General features: G+C 37.0%; 1 protein-coding gene across 5 annotated transcripts in view; it reads right to left on the minus strand.

Moving 5' to 3' along the window:
* NAA16 (N-alpha-acetyltransferase 16, NatA auxiliary subunit) overlaps positions 1–27,498 on the minus strand; it is a 62,623-nt gene that overhangs the window by 9,840 nt on the left and 25,285 nt on the right. The window contains exons 8-12 of one of the 5 annotated variants that reach the window (XM_059839097.1): positions 26,608–26,703; positions 22,932–23,038; positions 2,487–2,559; positions 2,080–2,249; positions 1,570–1,726 (exon numbers count right to left, since the gene is read on the minus strand). In XM_059839097.1, coding sequence (XP_059695080.1) covers positions 1,570–1,726; positions 2,080–2,249; positions 2,487–2,559; positions 22,932–23,038; positions 26,608–26,703 — 603 coding nt within the window. Of the gene's footprint in view, positions 1–1,569; positions 1,727–2,079; positions 2,250–2,486; positions 2,560–8,200; positions 8,545–12,949; positions 13,122–22,931; positions 23,039–26,607; positions 26,704–27,498 lie in introns of those variants that run through there. The other 4 variants (XM_059839096.1, XR_009485395.1, XR_009485396.1 and 1 more) reach the window with 4 other exon arrangements.

A 27,498-nucleotide genomic window follows, 5' to 3' on the forward strand; every position in this document is an offset into this window, starting at 1 on the left:
TTTGGAAATATTCCTTGAGTTCAGCAAACAATTTTAGCTGGTTTTTCCCCATCAGGTAAGTGGCACCCACCAGTCTAAAAATCCACCAATATATTCACTGCTTTATCACGCAGTATGAGCAATTACACATTTCTTAGAACTTGTTTGTCTAAATAAGCAAAGTCAGATTCATACATGATATTCTGACAAGAAAAAAAATCCTAGGACTGAGACTTTATAATAGTAGTAATGTTCTAGACTAAGTGAACTGGAAAAACATCCCATATATCATTAATAATAGCCATTAGGTTTTCGGAACAGTCTTTATAGCAGATAAAAGACCCAGTTACGCTCAACATTTGCTGTTACTGAAGATGATATCCTGTCTTTCCAGATGTCTATGATGAAGTTCTGTCTTTCTTTCTTTCTTTAACACTTCTGATAATCAAACATCATGAGTTTTAGTAATCATATTTTCAATCATTCCTAGAAATACCTCCAATTTCAAGTGTTACCACACCTAGAATTTAAAAGAATGAAGAAGCCTAATTTATGTACTCCAGGATATCCCAAAAAGTAGTCTTCATGTTTAGTTCCATAAATTATATGAAGATCTGATATTTATGAATCCAAATTTTGTCCAATGTTAAAAAAATAGAATTTAAAGTGCTTATCTCATCTTTTAGGGATAGACTCTGTTTTAACAAAATTTTTGTGCATAATACTAGCTAAAAGGAATGAAATGTTCAAATATAAATTAATTCTTGTAAATACTAAATCATAATGAGTACAATACTATACTGCTGTGCAGTTAGATCGGATGGTACCAAAGGGAAACAACAAGGAATCCATCAGATGCATTTCAAAAGTGGTATTTTGAAGCACGGCAAAAAAAAAACCCACCAACTTCTGGACAACTACCCTTGAACAACCATATTTTCCAGTACTTAGTGGGTCTACACAACTAGAGTGCTGCATCTATCTCTGGGGCCCCCAGCACAAGAGGGACATGGGCCTGTCAGAACAGATTCAGAGAAACACCATGAAAAATCAAAAGGCTGGAACACCTGTCCTGTGACAGAAGACAGAGTTCACCCTGGAGAAAAGCAGGCAGGCTCCAGGGAGACCTTACAGTAGCCTGCCAGTATATAAGGGAAGCTCATAAGACAGAAAGGAAGAGACTTTTCACCAGGATCAGTAGCAACATCAACAGGAGCAAAATATTTGAACTAAAAGAGGGAAGCTTTAAACTGGATGCAAGGTAAAAAAAAAATCTTTTATGTGAGAATGTAGTAAGACACCGGATTGTAGCTGCCCAGGAAAGCTGTGCATGTCCTGTCCCTGGAAGTGCTCAAGACTGGGATGGATGCAGCTTCGAGCAACCTCAATTATCCAAAGATGTCCATATCCATGGCAGTGGCACAGGACTATTCCATCTTTAAAAGGCTCTTTCCAATACAAACCATTCTACAATTCTGTGTAGTTCCTTACCATCAGGCATAGAAGAATTAATAAAAGATATTTGATCAAAAGTTATGAGTGAAAAACCACCAGAGGCAAGCAAAACACCTCTTAATTAAAGCAATATACTTGCCCTTGTGAATTTAGAGCACATCTCCTCTGCATCCTTCACCATATTTGCTCGCAGCATGTATTTAGCACATTTAGAATTGATAAATCTGTCTGCAGTATCCAAAGACTGTGCTTCATCCATCCATTTGGCAGCTTCCTTGATGTTACCTACATGCTGTTAGGGAGAAATTAAATAGTTAACTTTCAGTAGAGGCCTGCTATTGACCATCTCCTGAAATCTGTATTTGTTACTGGTATTCTCCATCAGAACCAAAAGCCAGTGTCATTCTCACTCCCCCCACTCCCAGATTTTTTTCAGAATTCGCTGTAATTTGTGACTGGCTTTGCAAAACCCAAACAAAAGGATTTTCATTTCCTTCCTGACAAAATAGTGCCCAAAAAGAAACCCATGTGAAAACTGATGCCCATAACAACTGCTGACTGAAATATTACCCACACATTCACACCAGTCTGATTTTTTTTTTTTAAATACACTAGGTACTCCATGTGTCCAAATTCCCCTTTTACCTTGTAAATTTTTGCTTTTAAATAGAATAGCTCTATTAATGTTGGAGTGCTTGCAATTGCAGCATTAATGTAATCCAAGGCCAAAGAACACTGGCCAAGTTTGTCAAAGTGCTGTGCCAGGAAATACCGAACCCAAAGCAGTGTTGTTGGGGGCTCTTTCTCTCCATTTTCTGCAACAAAATGGGAAAGGTTACAATAACCAGTAAAGCTGAAGACTGCATTTGAAAAATGAACACAAAGACAAAGTTTGGCAATTTCAGCAAATATTTCTTGAGATGAATTATTTTACTAGAAAATATAGTAACTATTTTTTTGCAAAAAGTATTAGCACTTCAACAGTTCCTGATAACTTCCATAAACAGTATTAGGAGTTATAGGGTAATTAACATAAGATCACAGAAACTTACCACATGTACTAAAAAGGTCACAAGTTTTCAAAGAGGCTTCATAACCAGTAACAAGTTCCTGGATTGTAGAAACCTACATATAAAAAATAGTATGTGCTTATGTTTTGCTTTACTACCGTTTTAACAGAAACGAATACACTGAAAAGAACACTTGAGCAAATTACAGAAACTATACAAAAATAACTACTTAATTTGGAAAAAAATTGATGTATCCTCACATAGTTTACTTCACCTTTTGCAGGTATTTTGATCACCCATTTTAACAAGTGATGTGGCAGGGAAACAGGGCTGATCTCAGGCAGCTTACAGCAGAAGGTATTCAAGTGCATATGATTAGTATCTTATGTAAAAATTCCAAAATATAACTGAACTTACGCTATTCATTTTTAAGCATTGAAACTGAGCTAATTAAAAAAAAGGTGCTTTGAAAAAGACCATGCATGAACTTCCCATAACAATGATGAAACAGAGACTTTTGTGGTTTTTGGCAGGTTGATCTGTATTATTAATGATTTCTGTTTTGTTTAAAGGTATTGTTGCCTAGAATGCAGGTTCCATCTCTTGACAAAAATCTATACACTGACTGAAGGAAAATACTTCCTGAGATCAGACCTTGTCAACAATATTGCTTTTCTTTTCTAGGTTTAAGACTCAAAATTCATCCATGCATTTTTAACTCATGCTATATAGGTCTGACATTAACAGTAAGTACAAACATTAGGATCTGTGCATTTCATGGCAACTATTCCAATTCCAGGTCCGTGGCTCAAAAATGCCACGTAATGTTTCTAAACATTTTATGAAGTGCTCAACCTGTTTTGTAGCTTCATTCAAAACATGCCTGCCATATCCTGCAAGTAACCAACAAGCTTCTTCAGGTAACAAGAACAATGGTAGAGTAAAAATATGACCTATGTATATGCACCCAAAACACAGAAGGGACTTAAAAATATAAGACCTGACTGTAAGCACAGCAGGATAATGGCTACATTCACCATCAGGTGAAATCCCCAGATGGCAAAAACCTAAAACTTCAATGGTTAAAAGTTAAGATGATCCTATACATTTAAAAAGCTGATTTCAAGAGTAAAATAGAATTGTGGGGAGACAGTAAAATTTTAAAAAGGCACAAATTGACAATGCATGCAAGATATACTTTGGGAGAGAAAGGAGAGGAGAATAAACCTTCTTCCAGAAGATCAAAGTATACAATTTGAAGGATACAACTTTATTTAACCTAATCCAGCACAATAAGCAAAAATGCTTTCCAAGAGAGCAGAGAAAGCAACAGGCCCAAGTCACACACAGCCACTGTAAATATCTCAAAATTGTAATAAAATGTATATACACATATATTCTGGAAAGCCCTGGGCAAATCTCATAAGAAATGAGTTTCAGTAGCAAAATCTCATAAAATACAATAAAATGTTACTGGACTTCCAATAACTACAAAGTGATGAAGGAATGTGAAGAAGTCACAAGTAAATGGATGAAGGCAAACAAATGCATTAAGTTATTCCCTGGCCTGCCTAAGACATCTGCTCACTGGAAGAAAACAATACCCTCAGAAAATATTTGAAGATTCTTTTCTCTAAAAAAAGGTTTAAAAGCAGAAACACCTGCTTCAGACAGCATGGTTGCAGTGTGTATATGAAACTCTGTAAGTATTATTTTCTTGCTGATTTTCACTGCAATTTTCAAGTATTCCCAAAGTTTTCCTCATCTGGCTGCCACTAACCTCATCATCAGTGAACTGTGCGTAAAGGGAGAAAGACTGCTTCATTTCTTGAATAAGCACACCCCACCACCAAATTCTACATATAAATGTTTAAATTATTGCACACTTGGGAGTACAGCTTCACATCTGGACTAAGACCAAGCTACCACCAAAAAGAATGGCATCACCATCCCTGAGCCACATGGGCCTGGTCCCTGCTTTGGCTGAGTGCTAGTGATTGTATCCAGGGTTATGAGTGATTCCTCCCTGTTCCACCACAGTGCAACAATGCCCACTTACTCATCCCATCAGCAGTGGGCAGTGGCAGTGCACAGACCTGGGACATCCTTGTATGAGCACCTTCAGTCAGCTGACATTGACAGTGAAACAAAATACTCTGAATCTTGAGGAGATAGAGAATACCAAGATGTGTTCTGCTGTAAAAGATGCCAAGTTCTTCCAAATTCAGAACTCTGCAGTGGTTTTGGCTTTTGCAGCTCAAGAAAATACACTGTAATTGTAATTTCTGGAAGCTACTATGAACAATACATTTGGAAACAAGCATTCAGTGAAAGCAACAGCTAAGAAAATGCAAATGAAATAGCTGGATTATTGCAGACATACTCAATAAAAATAGCAGTATCTTTTCCCCTTACTTTTTATGCTTACGCTTCAGTCTCTTGCTAGTAATTTAGGAAAATAATTCCAGGTTGGTGTGCCACTTCAGGGAGCAAATTATCTGGAAATATGAACTATAATTTCTGTGCCCATATTAACTGCAAATTTAGTTGCAAAATCTGTCTCTTGAATTTGCTATTATCTGTATTCTAGAGTTATCACTGCCACCTTAAAGGCAATAATATTTCACTATTTCTTAAAGCCACAGCATTCTTCATAATTTAATAATTTCCAAAAATTGAGCTGAGGTATCTGGAAATACCATGATATTGACCACAAGCTAATTTCAAATAGAATTATTCTAGGAAACCAGTGTGTTTGTTCTCTCGCCATTGAGTTGAGAAAGCTTAAGGTATCACAAAAGCGTAGCTGAAGTCATCAACAAAAAGACTGAATTGCTTCCTGGGGTCACCAGATTCAGAAGCCTCTTAATGAAAATTCAAGCCTCAAACCTTTTCATAGGTCACTATCCACATCTTTCATTCGTTATGGAAGCACAATGAGCTGAGCAGCAAGAATCCAAGAAGGAAGAAATGGCTTTAGCCTTCTCAGCCTTCTCATTTGCACAAACAAGTGAAGTGCTCATTTTTCCTCCTATACCCTAAAGACTGAAATTGTACATGCTCACAAACTATTATATATTCTTGCCAACTGTAGTAATCCTGAAAGTCAAAAAAAGCATTTTCCACATTTGGTACTACATCAGACAAAGACTCCATAAAGGTGGCAATGCTCTTCCATTCCTGCGCAGTTTATTTCCATTGATAAGGACAATTTTGTAAGCAAACTTTGAGTAAACGTCTTAAAATGAATAGTTGATAAATACAAACAGACTGCAATAAATATAATGCACACACACCTTAATTTCTTTTTAAATTAAAAGTAACAAGAAGCCAATTGACTTAAAACACCTTTTTCTGTGAGCACTAGTTCGTAATTACCTGATTACACCAAGATATGCTTTGCGTCCTCTTTTGTAAGGGACAGCCCAAGGGACTGTTTTCCAGGTAAACAGGTGATGACCAGAACTCTCCTACAACCTTTTGTAGCTATCACATTGGCAACTATAGGCCAGTCATGAAATCAAAATCTGCGCTGCATGCTATGCCATGACTCCTGCTACAGAAATTTTTCTTTAGACAAAAAGAGGTCTATCAAAGGTAAAATCAACAGGTAAAAATTACAGTAGACTAGGTTTTAGCTTGATTTTTTTTTCTATATTCCATGTTATTACATGTAATTAAGTTGAATGAAATGAAAAATGTGAGGTAAATACATAATGGAAGACAAACTCAACAGCCCACTAAAACAAAGCAGGGATGCAAATTTTTCAAGCAAAAGGCTTAAATTCTCTGGTTTATTTATGGAATCTAAATAACTACATTCCATATCCTATTAAAACTTCTGTTTCAATGACAACAGACTTCAGCTTGTTAATTTATCAGTTACAAACAATTCATGTAAGTACTTTTATTTTCAGTTGCTCCTATTAGAACTCCATCAGAAGTTACTAGCACTTCCAGCACAAACATAAGTCAAAAGCTACCATATAAAGGCAGTTTGGGAAGCAATCCACATGTTGACATTTGGTACAGGCTGGACTTTTGATTTCCTAAAGACACATTTAGTATGATCTGCTCTGTTCTCACAGCCAAAGGACTAAAAGGGAAACTTTTAATACTGGTACTGAGGTGTAGACACAATAACCCCCTGCAGCATTATAGGCTGGTGGAAGTGTGGCTGGACAGTGCCCAGGCAGAAAGGGACCTGGGGGTACTGGTCAACAACCAGCTGAACATGAGCCAGCAGTGAGCCCTGGTGGCCAAGAAAGCCAATGAGATCCTGGCCGGTATCAGGAATAGTGTGGCCAGCAGGAGCAGGGAGGTCATCCTTCCCTTGTACTCGGTGCTGGTGAGGCCACACCTTGAGTGCTGAGTCCAGTTCTGGGCTTCACAGTTTAGGTAGGACGTTGAGGTGCTTGAGCACATCCAGAGGAGGCAACGAGGCTGGTGAGGGGCTTGGAACACAAGCCCTGTGAGGAACGGCTGAGGGAGCTGGGGGTGTTTAGCCTGGAGCAAAGGAGAATCAGGGATGACCTTAACACTCTCTAAACAACCCCCTGAAAGGTGGTTGTAGTCAGGTGGGGGTTGGTCTCTTTCTCCAGGCAGCAACTGACAGAACAAGAGGACACAGTCTCCAGCTGGGCCAAGAGAAATATAGGCTGGATATTAGGAAAGTCTTTTACAGAAAGGGTGATAAATGGTCTGCCTGGGGAGGTGATAAAATTGCCATCCCTGGATGTGTTTAAAAAAAGAGACTGGATATGGCACTCGATGCCATGGTTTAGTTGAGGTGTTGGGGCATGGGTTGGACTCAATGATCTTGAAGGTCTCTTTCAACCTAGTGATTCTGTGTGTTCTGTGTGTTAATGAAAGCCACTTTATTATCTTTCAAGCACAGTCCACTGCAGCCTACTTCTAAACAGCAAAGAGTGTCGCTAAGAAGATGATGCTGCCATCTCAGAAAATAGTTTCACCTCAGTGTCAAATCTACAAGCTTCTTAAATATCAGTGTCTAATATTGTACATTGATCTTCTAACAGAATTCAATGGAGTCTGTAAGTTTGAAACCCCCTTGAGCTGGAGACTCTTTCACGTGAGAAAACTTCAGCTAATCCTTCTCATAACCTTCTACAAAGGGCTAGAGGAGAAAAACTAGACAAGTTTTTCAACCGGTGACCTAACAATGCTTCTCTTAAGCAACTTCTGGGTACTTATTTGGTAGTAATTAGAGCAGATAGGTACTGGAAAAATAAAAATTTCACGCATCTCACCTAATCAGATTTATCTGTCTCAGAAAGCTCCTGAACAAAAATATAAGAGAAGGATGACATAGAAGAATCAATCTACATTCAAAACCCATCTAGTATCAGACTAGAAAAAACAGAGTGAAAATCTGGGTACTTCTTATTTCTCACCTAAGCTACAGAACTTATTTGAGACATCCAATCCTGAACTACATCAACCTTCAGTTGCAGGAAAAAGACCTGTAACATTCAGGAATCAAAATTGCCTTGGTATTACTGAGCAGGTATCTTCCAAATAGTTAGCAGCCTGAAAGTTCAAACACTAACTATATTTTGGCACAAGGATCAGATATACTCTCTATGGGCAGGCCCTTCATTTCATGGACTGTGTTACATGGAGCATTACTTTCTGAATTTCAATATGCAGACAATTTTTAAGACAACTGTAGCACTTTGCTGAGGAGGGCAATGGTTTGCTGCCAAACTTCTCCCTCCTTCAAAATAAGGGCGTAATTTCACAAGAATATAATCTTTTATTGAAAAAGCACTTTTACTGTTTTCTAGCAAAAGGACATCTAATGCAGAAAAGCCCAGAAAAGAGAAGGAAAACAGCTGGGAGGAGGGGACACCCTTTATGAACTTGCTCATCCTCCACAGGATGAAGGTATTCTGTGCTGTAAAATAAACAGGACGATTCCTAAAACAGATGTTCTCTAATCTGGAATCTGATAATCTCACTCAGATGGCAGGCAGCTTATGATTTGAAGTGTTGATATGGGTGGTCTTCACCACTGGGAAGATGGATTTTTCAGGTGCTTCTGAAGCTCTGGAGCTGGAGAAGGACTGCAGAAACCAACCTGCAAAGGCAATATTTCCTCATGTTGCATTTTCACTTAAGGCAAAACGATGCTGACAGAGGAAAAAAAGAACATGTGTTCTTGCCCTTCAAGGAAAGGTTATGTCATCTGTCCTTGAAAGTTGGGATTGAACAAAGTTTCTGCTTAAATAGAGAATTCTCCACAGAAGCATCTTTCCTGAAGAAAACTTGTTTCTTGCAGATAGTGCATGGTGCTGACAATATTGGTCCTGCCGGTCACAGAAACTGATCCCAAAGCAGCATTGCTTTATCATCAGCAAATGAAATATCTCTGAATCTCTGAACCTATTTTGAAAAACCAACTCCTAAAGATGCAAAAACTCCAATAACAGAAAACTACATCTCAAAGCTGAATAAATCAATTGCTAAGTTTACATCTCAAAGTACAACTGAATTTTTCCAGTATCTCCCTTCACTGACTTTGCTAGTAGTGGTGCTGAAAGTGAAAGCTTTCTGGTTTCACAAGAATAGTATTCTTTATTGAGGAATATGGAATTTTGTCGAGTTTGTGACACTGCTTTTCCAGCCCAGCAGAAGCAACATCCATTAAACTTATGCCTATTTGTCACTCTTATGCCAATCTGAGAAAGTGAAAAATAGCTGTACTTATCAAAGTATCTAAACCCCCTATATCTAGATATCTCCATATGGACAGACTGAGATATTTAGACGCCATTTGCAAATGGCTTTGCTACAGAGTACCCAAGGGAAACTGATGTGCAACTTCAAAATTGTCAGTCCTCATCATCTAGAAAAAAATGGGATACCTAGAGACTGAATGACAAACAGTCTTTTAAGTATTATCCTGTGCCAGAAAACCATGTTGACATTAACAGAAGTCCTTGTGACCAAATTAGGAATATCTTTCACAAGACAAAGAAACGTCTACTGCATGCCCTGAGGCAATACTCTAAATGCATCATGGGAAATGGAGAAGCAACAATGAAAAACAGTCCACAAGAGTCCTACGTCAATACTTTAAGTCTTTGCCACAACAAGATTTTATCTAAGAGAGCGTTAAGAAGGTGCATGAAGAGGTATCAGTATCACATCATGCAGAAGTGGTATCAATACACCCTGAGTAACACTTGTGAGCTTAACACCAAATAAATTAAGATTGAAATATAATATAATGCAGTTGCTAGCTCAGAGTTCTGGAGAAGGCCTTTGATGACAATTTTGAAAAGGGTTTGCAGCTGGTCTTTGGCACACCAAATCAAGCCCTTCTTGAGCTTTCTTCAGTATCAGCCCATTTCTGAGACAGTGCTAATCATTCACACACACACAAAGCCAGCCAACACAACAGAACTGAAAGCTGAACCCACAAAAAATGAAGATTCCCACTATAATAAGATGGCTCCTTGTTCTTCTTTTGATTCTACAGTCTCCACACCATTCCAAACTGAACCTTCCCAAGAAACAGCTTAGCACTAGAAAAAGTTCTGACACAATGACAGCACAAACAAGAATGTCTCCTGCTGCTCACAGAGACACTTTCATAGTCTCCCTGGAAAGTGTTACTTGATTGCTTGTGATGGATGAGCCAGACATAGAGCCTGGCAAGGAACTTGGACTCCCTTCTTGAGAAGGGTCTCTGGAAACGGTCTGATGGAGGATCCGAGGTTCAGACCCAGTTAAGCTCTGCCCATATGGCAAATCTAAAATCTGAAGTTGCTATCCCTAAAAATGCTGATGCTTAGATGTGAATTTTCAGGCCTACAGAAATACTTAAGAATGGTAGCAGAGGCACACTTCTGATAATCTCTACCTGGCATGACCCCATCACATGATTAATGGTATTTCAGTCCAGGGCAGTTTGACCATGGATCCCATTCTGGATGGAAAAGGGAAGGAAGTTTCAAATAAAGAAGCTGCCAATAGACTCAAAAAGAAAAAAAAAAGCCCATAAATTCAATTAACTACATGGGGGGAAGTAAGGTAAGGAAAGGGAAGTAAGGTAAGGAAAGGCAAGTAAGGTGGGAGGGGAAGTTTACTGAAGTAAAACACTTCCATTTTCTTAAGTGGTTTACTACAGCCCAATGAAGACAAGAAGCATTTTCATCTATAGCCAAGAGGTGACTGGCATAAACTGAGATCTACTTTTTATCCAGACAAAGAACAAAACATACCAAAAATGAGCCAGTGTGCTCTGCACAAAAGGTCTGAGTTCATGCTCTCCCAATGCAATCCACACAGGAAGGTATTTATGGGCAGCCACCTAAAAAGTTGCATTTCCTATGACTTACTATAATTCTATATAAATTAATATCTAAGATTACAGTATCTATAAGCTTAGACAATTTAGAGAAGAACCAAAAAAACTCTGCAGCAAGGCTCAGACTGATTGATTTTTATTGTTTTTTTAAGCAACATTTCTCTACTATTTAAAAAATGCCACATCTACCAGCTTTCAAACATAAGATATTAACATTCAGATTTATCAGTGTAAAAAGTAAAAGGTGTAGGGTATGCAAATGACTATTTCCATCTTTAGTCATGGCAGCTATCCACTAACTTACTTGCAACTGCTTCCTTTGTTGCACCTGAAAAAGTTTCTGCTCCACAACTTTTTATATAGCAGACACAGCTTCCCCTCACTCAATGTGGGATGAACAAGCCCACAGAAAATACTCAAATTACTCCAATTGTGAAAGCCTAGTCAGCCTCATACAGACAACTTCCATTGCTTGCACATTAGGCTAACATCTGAATGCAATTAAAAAAAGTCACAAATCAAAAAATATTCTACAACCTTCACACCATGAAAATCAAACCAGAAAACAGGACAAGCACAACTTGTCCTTTACTTAACACAAGTCACCTTAAATTTCATGTTTATTGACATATACAGATATCAAGGATGTAGCCTTACTGTTTTGTGTAACACCTTATTAGATAGTTGCTGTAAAACTGACAGCAATTCACATGTAGGTACATCTCTATTTTTAAATTTATTCAACTGAGCCATCAATACTCCCTTCTGCTTCCCTGAGTGAACCATTTTTAAATGTGTGCATATGCTTATGTTACACAGGGTAAGACAAAAATACATAAACTGCACTAGAACACGCATCTTATGGTATCATGTTTAGTCACCAACTTCAGCAGCTCTCTGTGTGTGGTGGTTAAGCAGACATATACTCTCAGGAACTTTGTCACAGAGCTACCAGCTTGTAAGGGCTGGCTAACCACAAAGCAGTAATTTTGCACTACCATATTTAAAACCGCTGGTGTCTATTGCTGCTAGCACTGCTAACAGCTAATCTTGAAACAAAACAAGTGGTATTTTTTCTAGTGTCAATAGCACAAATGAACACACAGGCTATCAGAAACACTAAACTCCAGAAGAAAATCTTCCTCCATTTATCTAAGTGAGTCTAGTTTGCATTTGTCATTCAAAAAAACAACTTTTAACAGCTATTCTGTATGCTTGCTCTGCTGAAGCAACGTGCCCTTAAAAATAATGCTATGTACAAACATAATCAATTGGAAGATTTATAGCAGCTGTACTACAATACAAATACAAATTCAGAGCACACCAGTACTCTAAGATGCCACTGTGGTCATGACACAACTCATTAAATGAGACTCTGGTTTTCTGAAAGATTTTGGACAAGTCTGGAGACTGCACTAAAGAAAGCAAATAATTTCACATGAGCAAAACATCAGTAGGAGCAATCATGAGCAGAGATACCTAGAGATACTCTTGTGAGTCTCCAAATGGGTTAATTCCAATATAGACCACTCAAACTAAAAAAGCTCTCTTGATAAAATAGTTCATAAATCAACTGCTACACCTGTCAGCTCCTGGCTTACATGTTGCCTCACAGACCTAAAGTGTCAGCCATCAGCATGTTATACACTCCCCACTCTCACTGCAGAGTGGTAGCATTGTATCCTTGCCGTACGTACAATGACATTTCCAAGCCTGTTCCTTCCTCTACTTATTTTAAAATATTTCCTTACTCCTCCTCATGATCCAGCAGCACAATACAAATGCTATCTTTCACTATGAATGTACCAGTTGTCAGCCAGATCCTGGGTAAGTCCACTTACAAGATCACCCCTCCCAGAATTTTAAGTCAAAGACACTACTTCCTAACACATGAAATTATGGAGCCAATATAAACAAAGGGCTGTCCTTGGTTAATCCTTCAGAACTATTTCTTCTTAAAATGCAGAGTTTCCTAACAGAACTAATGTTTTTACTTCCTTATATAATCCACCAATCATCTGCAGAGAACATCTAACTAAAAAAAATTAATAAATAAAAATCAACCAACAGAGGCAACCTGCTTTATATTGCTTTAGCTTTCCACATTAAGGAAGAAATATGCCTTCTTTCCAGAAAGGTTAAAGAAAGATCTTCACTGAAGACAGCCTACCTTCCTGTGTAGACAGTCTTACACCTTTTTTTGAGACTGTTGTTTCTGATGTTTCTTCCAGCCAGACATTTTCTGTCATCCAGTATTTCCTCACAGTCTCCATGACTTTAGATACTCAGAAAAAGGGCACATGTGCACTAATGTCGAGCTTCAATGGAATCAACCAATGCACCTGCAACACAATCGACGTAAACCTTGATGTTGACTAATTGAAGATCTTCACTCTTTGGATTTTTTATCTCATGGATAGAGAGACCAGCATGTATGGGGAACCAAAGAGCATTTCTGAGCATTGATCAAGTACAAAGAGAATTTTCTGGGGAGGAGGTGAGGGTAGCACTTCAAGATCCATTTCTTGTGAGGAAGAGTAACAAATGAGGCTCTTCACAGATATTTCTAATACACAGATTTTCTTTCTGGACTGTAGCTTATAGAATGTGAAAGTTACTTTATCTCATGTAATTGCTTATACTTCAGGTTAATAGCTTCCAGCAGAAACATTCAGCCAAGAGCCACAGTTACATTCACCCTGGGCAGTAACTTCGCATAAATATCAGAACTCATAATAATAAAGTGGCACTCCTAAATCCTAGCTTTTGCTTCTCAAACATAGGAAGCCCACATCCTATTCCTGACATAAGAATTATACCAACTATGCAATTTTTTTTCAAGCAGAACGATATCAGTAGGATGTCATTTAGTCAAGTACTCTTGCTAATTAGAAGCTAAAAAAATAACTGATTAAAAGATTTAATAATCCTCCATGTTATACAGTAGGCTTTTTAAACTAAAAGTTTTACATAACTCAAGGAAACTCAGGAAAAATGGCTATACTTTGCTGATATCAGTATTTTTATAATAACAAACTTCAGATACTACAGCACAAAGCAAAGTATAAAAGCTATGAAACCACTTGTAGCATAAAAGCAAAGCCCAGCAGCTAGACAGAAAATCTCTTTGCCTGCAGAGGAGACTAAGACACCCACATTACAGCACTTATATTTACACAAGGACTATACTGTGTTGAGACATTTTCCTTGTAAATGCTTCATGTTTCTCAGCATATAAAAACCCCCATATATAGAGTCACATTTTAAAGCCTTTCATTCACATAGTAGTAGTTTAGGTGATTATTCCAAAAAGTATCAACAAATGATGAAAATTAAATTGTTCATACCATTACAGAAATATCAACTATAAGTAAAAAAATCTACTATATTTATATTTTCAGAAGCTGTGTTTTAAATAACATTTCAAATTGTAGAGGAAAGCAGGTTATCTTGTTAATAAAACCCCCAAAACACAACCCTGTAAATGTCTTTATATTGGATGAAGTTTTTTTACTATAGCTTCCCTGCTATCCTCCCATGTATCTCTCCTGCATAGAATGCACTGTAATTCACCACCTATAATTCTTACTACATGGTGTTTGGTTGAAAGTCACAAAGACCAGAAATTCACTTTAAAATACATGTTACCTCCAAGTATGTTTATGAATTGACGATGCAAAAAACTTTGTATTTTATGTCAAGATCAAGAATATCAAGTGAATAAATATCTAATGTCAATATGAGAACTACATGTCTTAAATGTTCTTAAGAAACTACTTTTTTTTCAGAAATAACTACAATTCTTCAAAACACACTATCATAACTGGCCCCACTACGCACAAGCACCTCTTACAGATTTTTTTTTTTTAATGATGTCTGTGGACTTTCCAAATTAGGACAGCTAGTATTTTTTATTTTTGTATGTTTAATCCATGCATCTTTTCAAGTTTGGCATTGCAGAAATGCTTTGTTGAGCAACTCCACTTTTAGCTTATTAGCACAACGTAAAAAGAAAAAAACTGAGTACAAGTCTAAATCTGTACAGACTCAGACACTGGTACTCAAACACTTGCACTGTTCTTTCAGCAAAAATGGGAGAGTGGAACAGACAATTGGGAACGTGAACTACTCTGTCTGCAAGTCAGGCTTAGATAATCCATTCTGAATTGCATGAGAGACTCATAAATCAGCTCTCTAAGAACATAATCTGCTGGAGTCCTATAAATTCTGTGTCTTTTATTCTCCCCTTCAAAATACACAGTATAGAAAGAGCAAGAACTTTTCTGGTGCAGAATTTCTTTATATTAAAACTCCAATATGAGGATGACAGCTCATGGGACTTATCACCTCTCATAAAGCAAGCTATTTTTTGGGCTAATGGCCATCTTCTCTTTAAACACATGGCATTGTAGTTGTCACTGTAGATCACAGTAAGGCACCAGGTACTGGCAACAGCAGATATAGGTAACAAGTCCTGATCTTGAAAGCACAGCACCTCACTTATAACCTCACATATGACATCTGTCAAGCCTTAGACAACTGCACCACTGAGCACCTCCCAACAGCTGCACACTTACAAAGCACATCAAAGGGAGGGGCAACAGCACACGGACCCCAGCAACGTCACACCAACAGTCCCACCTGCATAATGTTACCAATACCAGCAGGTTTGCTAGAAGAAACTGACTCCATCAGCAGAAACCTACTCAGTGAACATGAGCTATCCCACCTGAGAAATTAATCTGGATACAATTATGACTTTATTAGACTTTAATTAGTATTTTGTCCTCCACTTTTCCTTCATCATCTAGATGGGGGCAAACACATATTCAGTGAGCATCTACATCAACAGCCTGGCTAAATGACTGCTGATTTCTAAGCTGGAAGTATTCTTTACACAGCTCTTTTTCTTTAATTGAGACTACAAGCAGATGATCACTGACAAAAGACTAAATGCACAACACTTTCTATTAGAATTTGCACTGTGAAATTTTGCAGAAATAAAGACAGATACCATATGTGCCACTTAGAGAGCTCCCAAATCAAGGCTGATGAAGGACTGTACGGAAACCATCATATGCAATCTGCAGATCACATCCTCAGCCTAGCCCCACTGCACTCTTGAATAAACAACCTGTTCTTTGGCCTACCTTGAAGCATTAGCTTAATTTAATATATTCATGCGACCTGTGGTGAACCATGCATTTACTCACATTCAACATAAACCTAATGTGGGTCTGCAGTTACTCAGCTGTGTTTTGAAGTTAATCTATTTCCAAAAGGCAGATTCTGTGACAAGTTTTTTCCCTTTGTGAATAGCCTGAAGCAAGAAATCCTAGGAAGTGATTAGGGCTCTGCTGGCAAATGGATATAAAAATCATAGCTGGAGATTCCAAATTGCAGTATGTGGATTAGGCATCTCAGTGCTTCTGTATACAGGCATTCATGCATATCAGCATGTCAGTCTTTACTGTGCCTTTCTGCACTGTTTGCAGTAGTGTCTCAGTGCTGCCACACATAAAAGGCACTTGTCCTGGCACTGCAGTAGCAGTACAGGACAAGCTTGCCTGTTGGCAAGTAAATGGCAACAAGGTGGTCCTGGACTTGCAGGTGGACACATAGCAAGAAGATTAAGAATCATGAAGGTTTGAAGAGACTTCTACAAACTGCCTAGTCCAATCCCCTGTTACAGAGCAGGGACAGCTGAAGCAGACAATCTCCAAGAAGGCAGCTTCACTACCTCTCACCAACCTGTTCTTATGTTTGACAACCTGTATGACAATTGTGTATTTTCTTTTGCTCAAATATTCTCTTGTATTTTTTTTCATGAATATAATACCCTGTCTCTGAGCACCAATGAGAAGCATCTGCCTTGTCTTTTTTCATTCTTGCCTTCAGTTAGTTACATACACAACATTCCATCGAAGCCTTCTCTTTGCCAGGCTGAACTAAGTCACTACACAAAGATGTTCCCCACTACTGGCCCCACTGTTACCTCCTTGGGGACACCAGCTGGAGTTCATGCAGCAGATGACAACACTGAGCCTGGCAGCTCAGTCAGCTTTCAGTACAAATTACTGTCTACTAAGGTGTACTTCAACATGCTGTCTGTTATCACAGATGGTGCCAAAAAGCCTTGCTAATACACAGGATCAACTGCTGTCCCCTTGTATGCTGAGATAATAATTTTGTTACAGAAGGCTATTAAGTTAATCAGGCATGAATTCCCCATCATAAATCCATCCTACCTACTGTCCTTTGTGTGTTTTGGTAATGGTTTCCAGGATTATTTGTCTTACCAGCTTCACAAAAATTGAGATCAACCTGACTGGCTCATAGCTCCTCAGATCCTTTTTGTACTTGGAAACAGGAGACATTCACTCTCCTCCAGACCTTAGCAAACTCCATCCATCATGATGATCTCTCAAAGATTGAGTAGAAGTGCAATTACATTGTCTAGCTCTGCTAAGAGTTAGAGATGCATCCCAATCAAGTTTGATGTGCATATCCACTATGTTTAGACATTCTATCCTCCAGTACCAAGATGTGTGTATTTAAGAAAGCAATTGAAGTGACACACATATACTCTCAAAAATCACAAAAGTGGTGTACATTCTCTGCTGCCTATCTACCAAACTTGATACCTCATCAGCAACTCTTAGAAGACTACCAGAAGATTTACCAGAAGTGATGAGCTTGAAATAAGAATCTTGTTAGAAGTGATGACAAAAAACAGTATCATGGGAGGTGCTTGGAATTTTACTGGATTCTGTCTCATGAAGTGTGAAGTTGTTTTTCCACTTGTTTGCTACTTTTAGCAAACAGCATAACAGAAAAGTTGTCAATGAAGTCACTGACAATTGATATCTTCTCCTCCTTGAAATGTAACAGGAATCCACTCTTGTACATGTAAAAGAATAAATACATGTATCATCAAGACAGCACTACATGCACCAACGAGGCATCAGTTAAGCAATGCACTGCTGCTGTGTTGTATGCACAATTACAGAATGTATGCAGGTGCCTTAATTGAGTCTCCTAATTTAAAAAGTATCCTATCAGAGGAGCGAAAGAGTCCTAGAAGATGGAAAGATAAATATAACTATATCCCAATGTGTGTCTTGGTGCTAGCAGATAAGAAGATGCCAGCTGAGATGGTAAAAGAAACTTATGTACCTGGTTGGGACAGGTCTTCCTCCCAGGAAGATGAGGCACACGCTGTATCTACCAATTAAAGCCATAGAGGCAATACATTAAGAGTAAAGTTTAAACTCCAGATTTAGTGTCAACACCACCATGATGTTGTTTATCACAGAGTGCTTTGCCTCTACAGGTAACTCTTACCCCAAAATTCTTCCATTTTATCACAGAAATTATTTAAATGAAGTTAATTTGGGGGGAAAAGGTCTGAGAAACAAACAAACATGGAATGAACTTAGAGAGTTTTGTACAGCAGTAAGACATTCACAGGGTTCCCTCAGGAAGTCTTAAATAATAGCCAGAACCAAGAATGTGTTTCAAGGGAAATGATATGAAAAGGCAAAGGCTGGTATTTGAGAAGCTGACTGAACTCAAGATTAGGCGAGAGAAATTAATATCAAGCTCAGAACAGAAGTTCTTCAACACTAGTAACCTGTAGAGGAAGCTCTCAGCTCTTGTTCAGATCAGCCATTTCCTTTCTCCAAACCTCATGGGTGAGTAGAATCTGGTGCAATGCATTTTACATTTGTGAACTTTGCCTTTATGTAACCAGACCCATTTACACTACTTCATTATAACCAAGGGTTTTCACGTTTAAAAAGCCTCAGGCTGCTATATAATGAACAGAAGGAAAGTATAGTTAATTTCTTCACAACCTATAGTGAACGTACAGTTTCAAGAATCATCTGAAACAAACTGGTAGTGATAAACATTATACTTCAAGTATTTTTTTTAAACACAAAGCCATCAAGACAGTGTTCCATCAAATGATTTCTCTAATATTTGGCATATAAAAAGTGATCTATGACTGAGTATCAGCAATGAGGTACCACTGAATACAGTCTATATGATATTAAAAACTTCCTTTGAATGAGACACTAGAAAATAGTGTAGGACTGAGTCCGGCAGTCTCTATCACCCTCCAATTGACCTTGCCTTCAGTTGGAAAGACACAGAATCTGGCTGTGTACCAGTGTAGCAAGTTAGGAAGTGATTAGTACATGCCTTTGGTATCTACAAAGAGGGAGCACAGTAACAATTATCACTTGAGAAATAACTTGAACTCTTTACATCCTAACTCCTTTTACTCTTTTTCATGCACATAACCTGAACAAAATCAATTGCCAATTACAAAAAAAGTAAGCAGACATTGACTCAAATGGCCTTTGTCCAACTGTTCATCCAGCAACTCAATGCCACTCTTCTTATTCCAATGTTAGAGTAATTTTATGCTACAGCATAGTATAGAACTGGACTCAGAATACTGAACAGCTGGCATGATATTTTAACATATTTTTATACTTTTTTGTATTTTATCATTATTTGCAGTATTTTCATAATCAAAAGTTCTATCCACAGCACAAAACATTGGTCAAGTTAAAATGACAGTACAGTTTCTGGGCAAAAGAAAATTGTTAGCTTCTTTTCTTATGGCTTCTCACCCTTCAGCCTGAACTAATTATGTCTCCTCCAGTCTAGGTGGCTTGACAAAGAAGAAGACACAGTAAAAAAGCAAACCAATTCACATGCTACTTTATCGCATTAGCGTAACAGCACAAAGCCTGAAGAAATCACCACCTCATCTGAAGAGCTTTGAAGGATTAAACCTCATCTTGTATAACTCCCTTCTAAAACTATGGAGGAAAACGTTCAGATCACTGACATACAAGCAGTGATGGACCACAAAGTCTGAAACTGGGTCTTGCTGCAAAAGCATGCACAGTAATTTACAGCAAAGCCAGTTTAATACCTTCTACCCATCCGGTTCTGTAGTTCTTTTAAAATCTGCTTTTAACATAAACATCAGTGGGTTGGCAACTTCCTCCTAAGAGGAAACAGTATTGCTGGGAGTGATGAAATCCAGCACCGCTTGTCCCAGGTTTCACCACACCATCTCTGTTACTTTCTCAAGCATCCAAGTTTCAGAGTTACCAAACCTTGAAGTTTCCTTTTCAACCCAATGGTGCAGTCAAATATAAGCCTTCACACATCACAAGTGAACACAAGTCCAACACACATATAATTTTTTCTGCTCCAGAATTACAGGAAAGGCATAGATTGCATAATGCAATATGAAACATATTTTAACTCATTAGAGACTTATTTATTAAGGAATGATTTACCTCAAAACAAGTCTTCGAGTATACAAAGAGCTTTGTTGCTTTTTGGCAGTCTCTTTACTGAAAATATTTCAGATTCTCATGTGTTTGGTTGCTGAAAGAAAGTTTCTTCCAGCAATAACCTTAAGATTACTTTTTTAATGAAACAAACAGCTTTACATTTCCTACTTACAGCACCCTTCTGAGACTTCTCCCAAAGGATTTCAAACAGTTCTACTTGCACTGTGAAGAAAGATTAAAACCATCTTTCCTACTTAATCAAAGTAAGGCTCATTCTTTTATGAAGAGCAAGTTGTAATCCACACCCTTCATTACACCAATATTTACACAAGTATGTAAACAAATTTCAATTCAGTAGCTGAAAAAAATAACATGCCATGCACCCAGTTGGCACTGCAGTGATTTCAGTTTTATTTCTGGTAGGGCACTCATTAATTCTTTCCAGAAGCAGCTCGGAAAGCTTCCTCAATGTTAGTTTCATAGATATGAAGTGCTCATGTAATGACACCTTGGGAAGAAGCCTACCTAGCACAGCCAAAAGGCCTAGTACCATTTAACAGTGATTAAATATTAACATTTTCCTGAACACATCTAACAAATGTTTGCCTTCTATACAACCACCCTTTTCTCCTTGCTGTTCATGAATCATAGACCTACCTTGAGCTCTAGAAAGAAGGAACTTCCTAGCCTTAAATACCAACTCTTTCATCAAGTCTTCATACCTATGCCTCTTCAAAATCCAACCGCAGTTGACTGCGCCAAACTACATTTGTTTCCAAAGAAACACAGGGGTCACTTTCTTCCCAGCTGGTTCAGAAATCAGAATTTTGCTAGGTATTTTCTAGAAGGCATAACAATACTGACTACAATCCTCTTTCAGACAAACTATACAAGTAATTTATGTGAGAAGCTAGTAAGCTACTAAGCTCCAACTTAGACAAACTAGATACCAAAAAAGAATATTTTCCTAAAAGATATAGCACACATTAGTTTGTCATAATTTTCTGCTCTCAAGCCCCAAATTTTAGCAATTCTAAAATTAACTGCCAGGGACTAAAATTAAAGTTTCTCTTAATTTCAAAGATTCTTCTGTCACACTATAGCTATAGGTAAACCCAACTAAGTGAAATGTAAAAGACAGCCTGCTTTGGTAAGGAAATAATTTGAAATATGACAAAAATGCTTTTGCAGAAGTTAGCAGCACAAACAAATCCCAAGCATGTTAGGAAAAGGCAAAGCTCTTGATTTTAATTACTTTTTAGGATTAAGCTGGCAGCACTGATTTGGTATAATGAAGATGACTAAGGAACCTTTCTGTGTAAGTTTGCCTCAAAATATGGTAGCCCTCTTTTTTAACTCATCATGTCAAAAATTAATTAAGCACTAAAAATCTTTTCACATGCCAAATGAGTTAATACATATCTTTCAACATCCAGATTCTTCGCACTTCCAATAGCAGAGGTTAGACTTCCCTAACACTGACTGTGCTTCTTTCTAGATACCCTGTGTATCACAATTCCATTTCATTTACACTGATAAGTGTGCATTAACAATAGGCACTGTAGAAAAGCCTGTACTATACAAGTACCTTCAGAAGAAGAATCAAGAAGCCAAGAAGGAGCATGGCCAAAACAGATTACCTGAAGTAGCCAAATGGATATTCCATACCATACAGTGTCACGGCCAGTATATAAATGGGGGGAGTTTGCTGTGAGCTTTCAATCACTGCTCAGGGATGGGCAGGGCACTGGTCAGCGAATGGAGAGCAGCTGTTCTGTGCATGATTTGTTTCTCTTGAATTTTATTCTTCCCTCTCCCTTTTCATTACAATTATAAGTATTATTGTAGTTTATTTGGATTCAACATTGAAATTAAGTCCTTATCTCAACCCACAAGGTTTAGGTATTCCTGATTCTACTCCCCATCAGGTGGGGGAGAGTGAGCAAGCAGCTGCATGGTACTTAAGTTGCCAGAATTTAATAAATTCCGGTATCGCAACAACATGATACCAGAATTTATTAAAATTATGTCAACCATGGAAAAAATAGAAATTACAGAAGTGTACTGAAGATTTCATGTTACAACCCTAGCAAAGAAACTCTTTGAAAGAAGAATAATTTAAGTCCAAAAAAGGAGTATTCACTTCTGGTTGAAAAACTGCATCATGTATTTAGGGTTTTTCCAGATACAAATCTCTCTTTTTACCTAGTCATGAATGGATTAGAATACCTATAATGTTTGTAGCAAAGATCTGAAGAGACAGATCCAAATTATTCTGATTTCTACACCCTTGAGTAACACACTTTAGTTCAAAAAAATTTATTTTATATACCTTACTGTTAAGTTTGGAAGGAATAATTACATTTGAAACAACAGTTCTTTTGTGACACAATTACACCAAAACAAAGAACAAAAAATATACACTGAAGTTTTAGTGAAAGACTGAAAAAAGGAAACGAGCCTTTGTGGAAAATCCTAATGTGTTCATGCAATTCAGAAATATACATAGAACAACAGCCACCTGTTATTTTAAAAGCATTACTTCTGGTGACATCATAAACCATAAGTTGAAAGAATTCTGTAACACTTGCACTCAAAGCACACAAAGTTAATGATCATTGATTTTTCAAGAACCTCAGTGCACTCTGCACCAATCTGACTTCAAGCATTTTGATATCAAGTGATCATTCACATTTGACAAAATAGCACATTAGGGAAAAAATGTTCAACAACTCTAATTGGTAGTTTACAGGGAAAGCTACAAAAACTCTTAGTCTATCAGCAATTCAATACAGAAGACTTCATTAAAACCAAATAAATACTAAATTTTACCTTTTCTGGATTGTAATATAAAGATTTCAAAGTGGTAAACAAGGGTGGGCAGCCTTTACTGAAGTTAACCCTCAGGAACTTATCCGTTAGTTCTCTAAATTTTTCACCTAGGAACAAAAGTGTGTTTGGTTATATGTCAGTGATTGCAAGTGTTATATAAATATATGCACTAACTGCTGTGCAACTCTGGATAACAGAGAAACCGAGAAACTGCAATTGAGGGCTTTAGTCTTTCCTGTTATTTAATAAGACATAAATATGCTCCAGATTTAAAAAACAAAAAACAAAACCACAGAGTAAAATGCTTAAGTTGCTAGTGTTTAGGAGTCTGCTGGCAGACATAGTAACAGTCCTCAAACCCGCAGTCTATTGGAAAGAGAAAATATTAAGTGCTGACTACAGAGGATGTAGCAAAAGCTATTTAAACACTGAAAACACCCTATAATATTAAGAATAACAATGGTGATCTTGCAAAAGCTCCATCATTGGAGGCTTTTATGAGTTAGATAAACATGTGTTAGGAGTAGTGCAGATATAAAATATCCTGATTTGAGGAAGAAGGATGGATGAAATTAAACCTCTGCTACTCTTCTAGTCCTATTTTTATTAGTAGAACATGACTTGTGATATAATTGTTTCTGAAATTAGAAACAAGACTCATTGTTTCAAAAATATAAGCTCCATATTGAAATCACCTGCACCAAAATATACTTCCGAAAGCTAAAAATCTGATCCAATTATATTTTCAGTTAAAAACTACAATACTTGCAGTAAGCGCTACCTTTCTGTGAGATGCTGTTAAAAAAAAAAAAAAAAAAAAAAGAAAGAAAAAGGCAGTACTTTGAACAGAAGACATCCAGCCAGGGTAACAGCTGGTTTTCTTTGTTTTTTTCCTATGATGAAAGTGATTGTTTACAACAGGGTGGGGGGGAGCATGGAGGGGGTGCTTGTTGTTGTTTGGTTGGGCTTTTTTTTTTTTTTTTTTTTTTTTTTTTTTTTTTTTTACTTTGTTTGCTTTGCATAGGGATGAACTTTTTCCACACTTCAGTGGCCTCCTGTGTTGTGGACTTTAACTTTCACAACAAGAAAGTACCACACTTCATGTAATACTAAGATTCACCCATAAAACTGACAAAACTGTTGAAATAAACTTAACTTCAATAAAAACACATAAAAAAATTTATTAACGGCTTTTTTTAGATATTAAGAAAATGCAGACACTACTGCTTGATATATGACATTTTCATTTATTCATATCAATTCTCAATTGTCCGACACTTACTGTTATCAGCAGTATTGCTAATAAATACTGAGACCAATGAAAGAAATTCATGTTCTCACCTTGCTGTGCTAAACCAAACTGCGGCATATAGAAACTCCTACTACCTGTAGATGGGGATCCATAACTGGACTGTAAGCACATGCTTTACACTACAGACAGATTAATTAAAATGTGTTGTCTCACAGTACAGAAACTCCCCTACATAAAGAAAAAATATATCTCAGTTTCTCCTGTTGAATTCTTCTAATTTATTATCTTGCTGGAAGAATCATAATTTAGAATTTAGAAAGCAAGATTCAAGTGTCCCTATTTACTTATAGAAAATAACAGTTTTAAAACAAAATTAAAAAAAAAAAAAGAAGGCACACAGCTGGGCACCCACCTATGACAAGAAGCAGAGTTACAATTTAGTTTGAGGCACACACCTTACCACAAGAGCATAAAGGAATCTAAAAATGCATGCACACACACTTGATCAGTAAAATTGATGGTAACAGCCTTCCTCCATAAAGGTGGTTTCCAGCTCGATCAAGGAGCTGATTTGTTTCAAATACAAGGTTAGGACTGAATGCACAGCAAGGTCTGGACAAGAACTTGTCCTTTTAGCATAAGCCTGGATTTAATTTTTAAGAGCAATTTAATTCTGAATCAAACAGTGACAGCTGTAGCTGGTCAGTGATCACACTAGAACAATAACTGCATTTAACCAGAAATTTTGTCCTCTTGAAACTTGCCAACATTTTTCTGTAAAGATGTTCCTTTCTACACCTTCACATTCTCACTATCAAATTTCAACCAAAAGAAATTCTTGTCTCCTGCACTTGTAAACACAGAAAATCATTTACTAAATAGACTAATCTCTACAGGATCAAAAACAGTCTTATACATTCATGCCTGATAGGCTTAATAAATACATTAGCAGAAACAAAGTTTAATTTTGAAAAATTCTTGTTTGTTATAAAATGCTACAGAAAGCAACCAAGAGATTTTTCTTGACCAAACTAATAATGGATTTTGCTTTCATTTATCCTAATTGTTACAGCACGTGCAACTAATTCTTGTTACTATGCACATTTCTATTTAAACAAACATAAGCTGTGAAACTACACTGTCAGGTGTAAGGCCACCTAGAGCAAAACACAGTGAAATTAGGTCAACAGCAAAACACATTATTAATGAAGATATAGGAAAGTGTTTTGCAGGTTATTTCCTTGTTTTCTGTGTTACCATAACAATCTTATTACATATAAAAATAAAACAATTACTCATCACCCAGCTTTTCAAAACTAGCTGAAATGCCTTAAAATTTGCCCCTGTATCTACAAATAAACTGAAGTATACAGGATGATAAAAGGCACAGGTGGTCACTTCTTATGAAGCAGTTAAAATCTTTTGATTTTACACAGGAAATGTGTATGCACATTCAGACACAGGAGCAACAGCAGGGAAGTGGACTAGATGCTCTGGAACATTTAAAGGTAGCAACAAATGTCGTGCTGAGTAAATGAGCTAAACTAAAAACTAACCTTAGAAATTTAAAAGCATACGGAGGTATGTCGGGAATTTGCAACTGATCTCAAATTTCTTGACATTTGATATCTAGCTCGTGTACTTTCCAAAAGTCTTCTACTAGAATTTCAGCAGCTAGACAGCTACACACTAATTACATATTTTTTTGGTATTTACAATTTAGTTTTGTTTCCTTCCTTCCATTTTAGAAGAGCCCAGCTTTCTATTTTAACAAGTATGTACACATTTTCCTTCCAAAACTGAGGGTTTGCGCACCGTATTTCAAAACAAATTTTGAAAGGGCAAAGTCACAAAGAACTTCGCTATAAAAGGAAATAATTTGGGCTACATAATACTGCAGGTATTTTTGTTCCTTTTCTTATAAAACTAGCAGCACAAAGGTAGTTTTTGTTGTCAAATTAAGTTCTAATGGCTCGACAAGAAGGTAGGTGTAGATTTTAATAGTAAAAGTATGCATATTAAAGATACAGCGGGGGATATGCATACATATATACACTCACCTTGAATTAAAGAGTACTATACCCTACATTATAACTCATGATTCTTAACTTGCATAAAGCAAAAAAATTATGTATAGAAATTCCTACAATCTACATGTAGATCATTCTGTACTGTAGTTTTATCATCACAAATATCACATAGCTCATATCATCATATTTGGGTGTATGAAGCTTTTCTATTACCTCCTAAACCATAAAAGAATTATGTCTAACCCAAGAGAAATGTATACATTTGATTTGTCTACATTGTTAAAGTAGGTATTAAATGCACAAGTAGGTATTACATACACATTAAACACCCTGATGAAAACTGCAGAAAAAAATAGAAAAAAAACTATTACAGAACAGATATGCAACTTATTACCTGAAACAAAGTTTAAAGGTAATCTTCTAGGTGAAACTGCTCTGGGATGTCTTTTACTAACTTCTTCATAAATCTGAAGCCTCTCTTCTAAAGTGCCTATTATCAGCAAATACAATAGATATAAGTAACAGACATAAAAACCTATTCTTTTAAATGTCTTTAATGTTGAGAATTTAAGTGTTGAGAATTAATTGAACTAGAATCCTTATATGGATTTGGAACAATTTAAACATTTAATGTTACTTCTTCCAGTTAATCATAAACAAAAACTGTACTGAGAACACACTGTATATACAATACACAACTACCAGCAGTAATCACTCTAAGGATAAACTGTAAACAGGACCATTACCTTGCACATTCAATCAGAGCTGGAGTTTGGTTTCTTTCAGTTACATGGTCCTTCAGACACATTCACATATTGTACTACATTCATAGCTTCAATTAACCCTTTTTTCACTGTACATTCATTTCAGACACACTTAAAGCATTCAGAGAAACATGCTGCATTTCTAATCCACAGGTATACAGATAGCACACTATACAAGTATACCTCTATTATAAGTCCTCTGGTGGCAGCAAAACCAGGGTACAATACTGCCAGTAAGTACTGAGCACCAAAACTCTTTATACCTTAATGTTTAACAAAAATAAAGCTACTTGAAGATTTTCTGCCCACTCCTCCCCTTTCCCCCATAATATGCTTTGGAGCTCCAATGTGGTTAGAACTTAAATAACACTAATCTTTTGCCTTAAAATGCCATTTTTAATGTAAATAAAATCGATTTTGCTTAGATATTCAAATATTAAATTCATCAAACAATTTAAAACTGGATGTACAAATCAAGGCTACAATACACATGAATTAAATATATCTGTTTTCCTTCCATA

The sequence above is a fragment of the Haemorhous mexicanus genome, chromosome 2 (assembly GCF_027477595.1).
Source record: "Haemorhous mexicanus isolate bHaeMex1 chromosome 2, bHaeMex1.pri, whole genome shotgun sequence".
NCBI classification, from domain to species: domain Eukaryota; kingdom Metazoa; phylum Chordata; class Aves; order Passeriformes; family Fringillidae; genus Haemorhous; species Haemorhous mexicanus.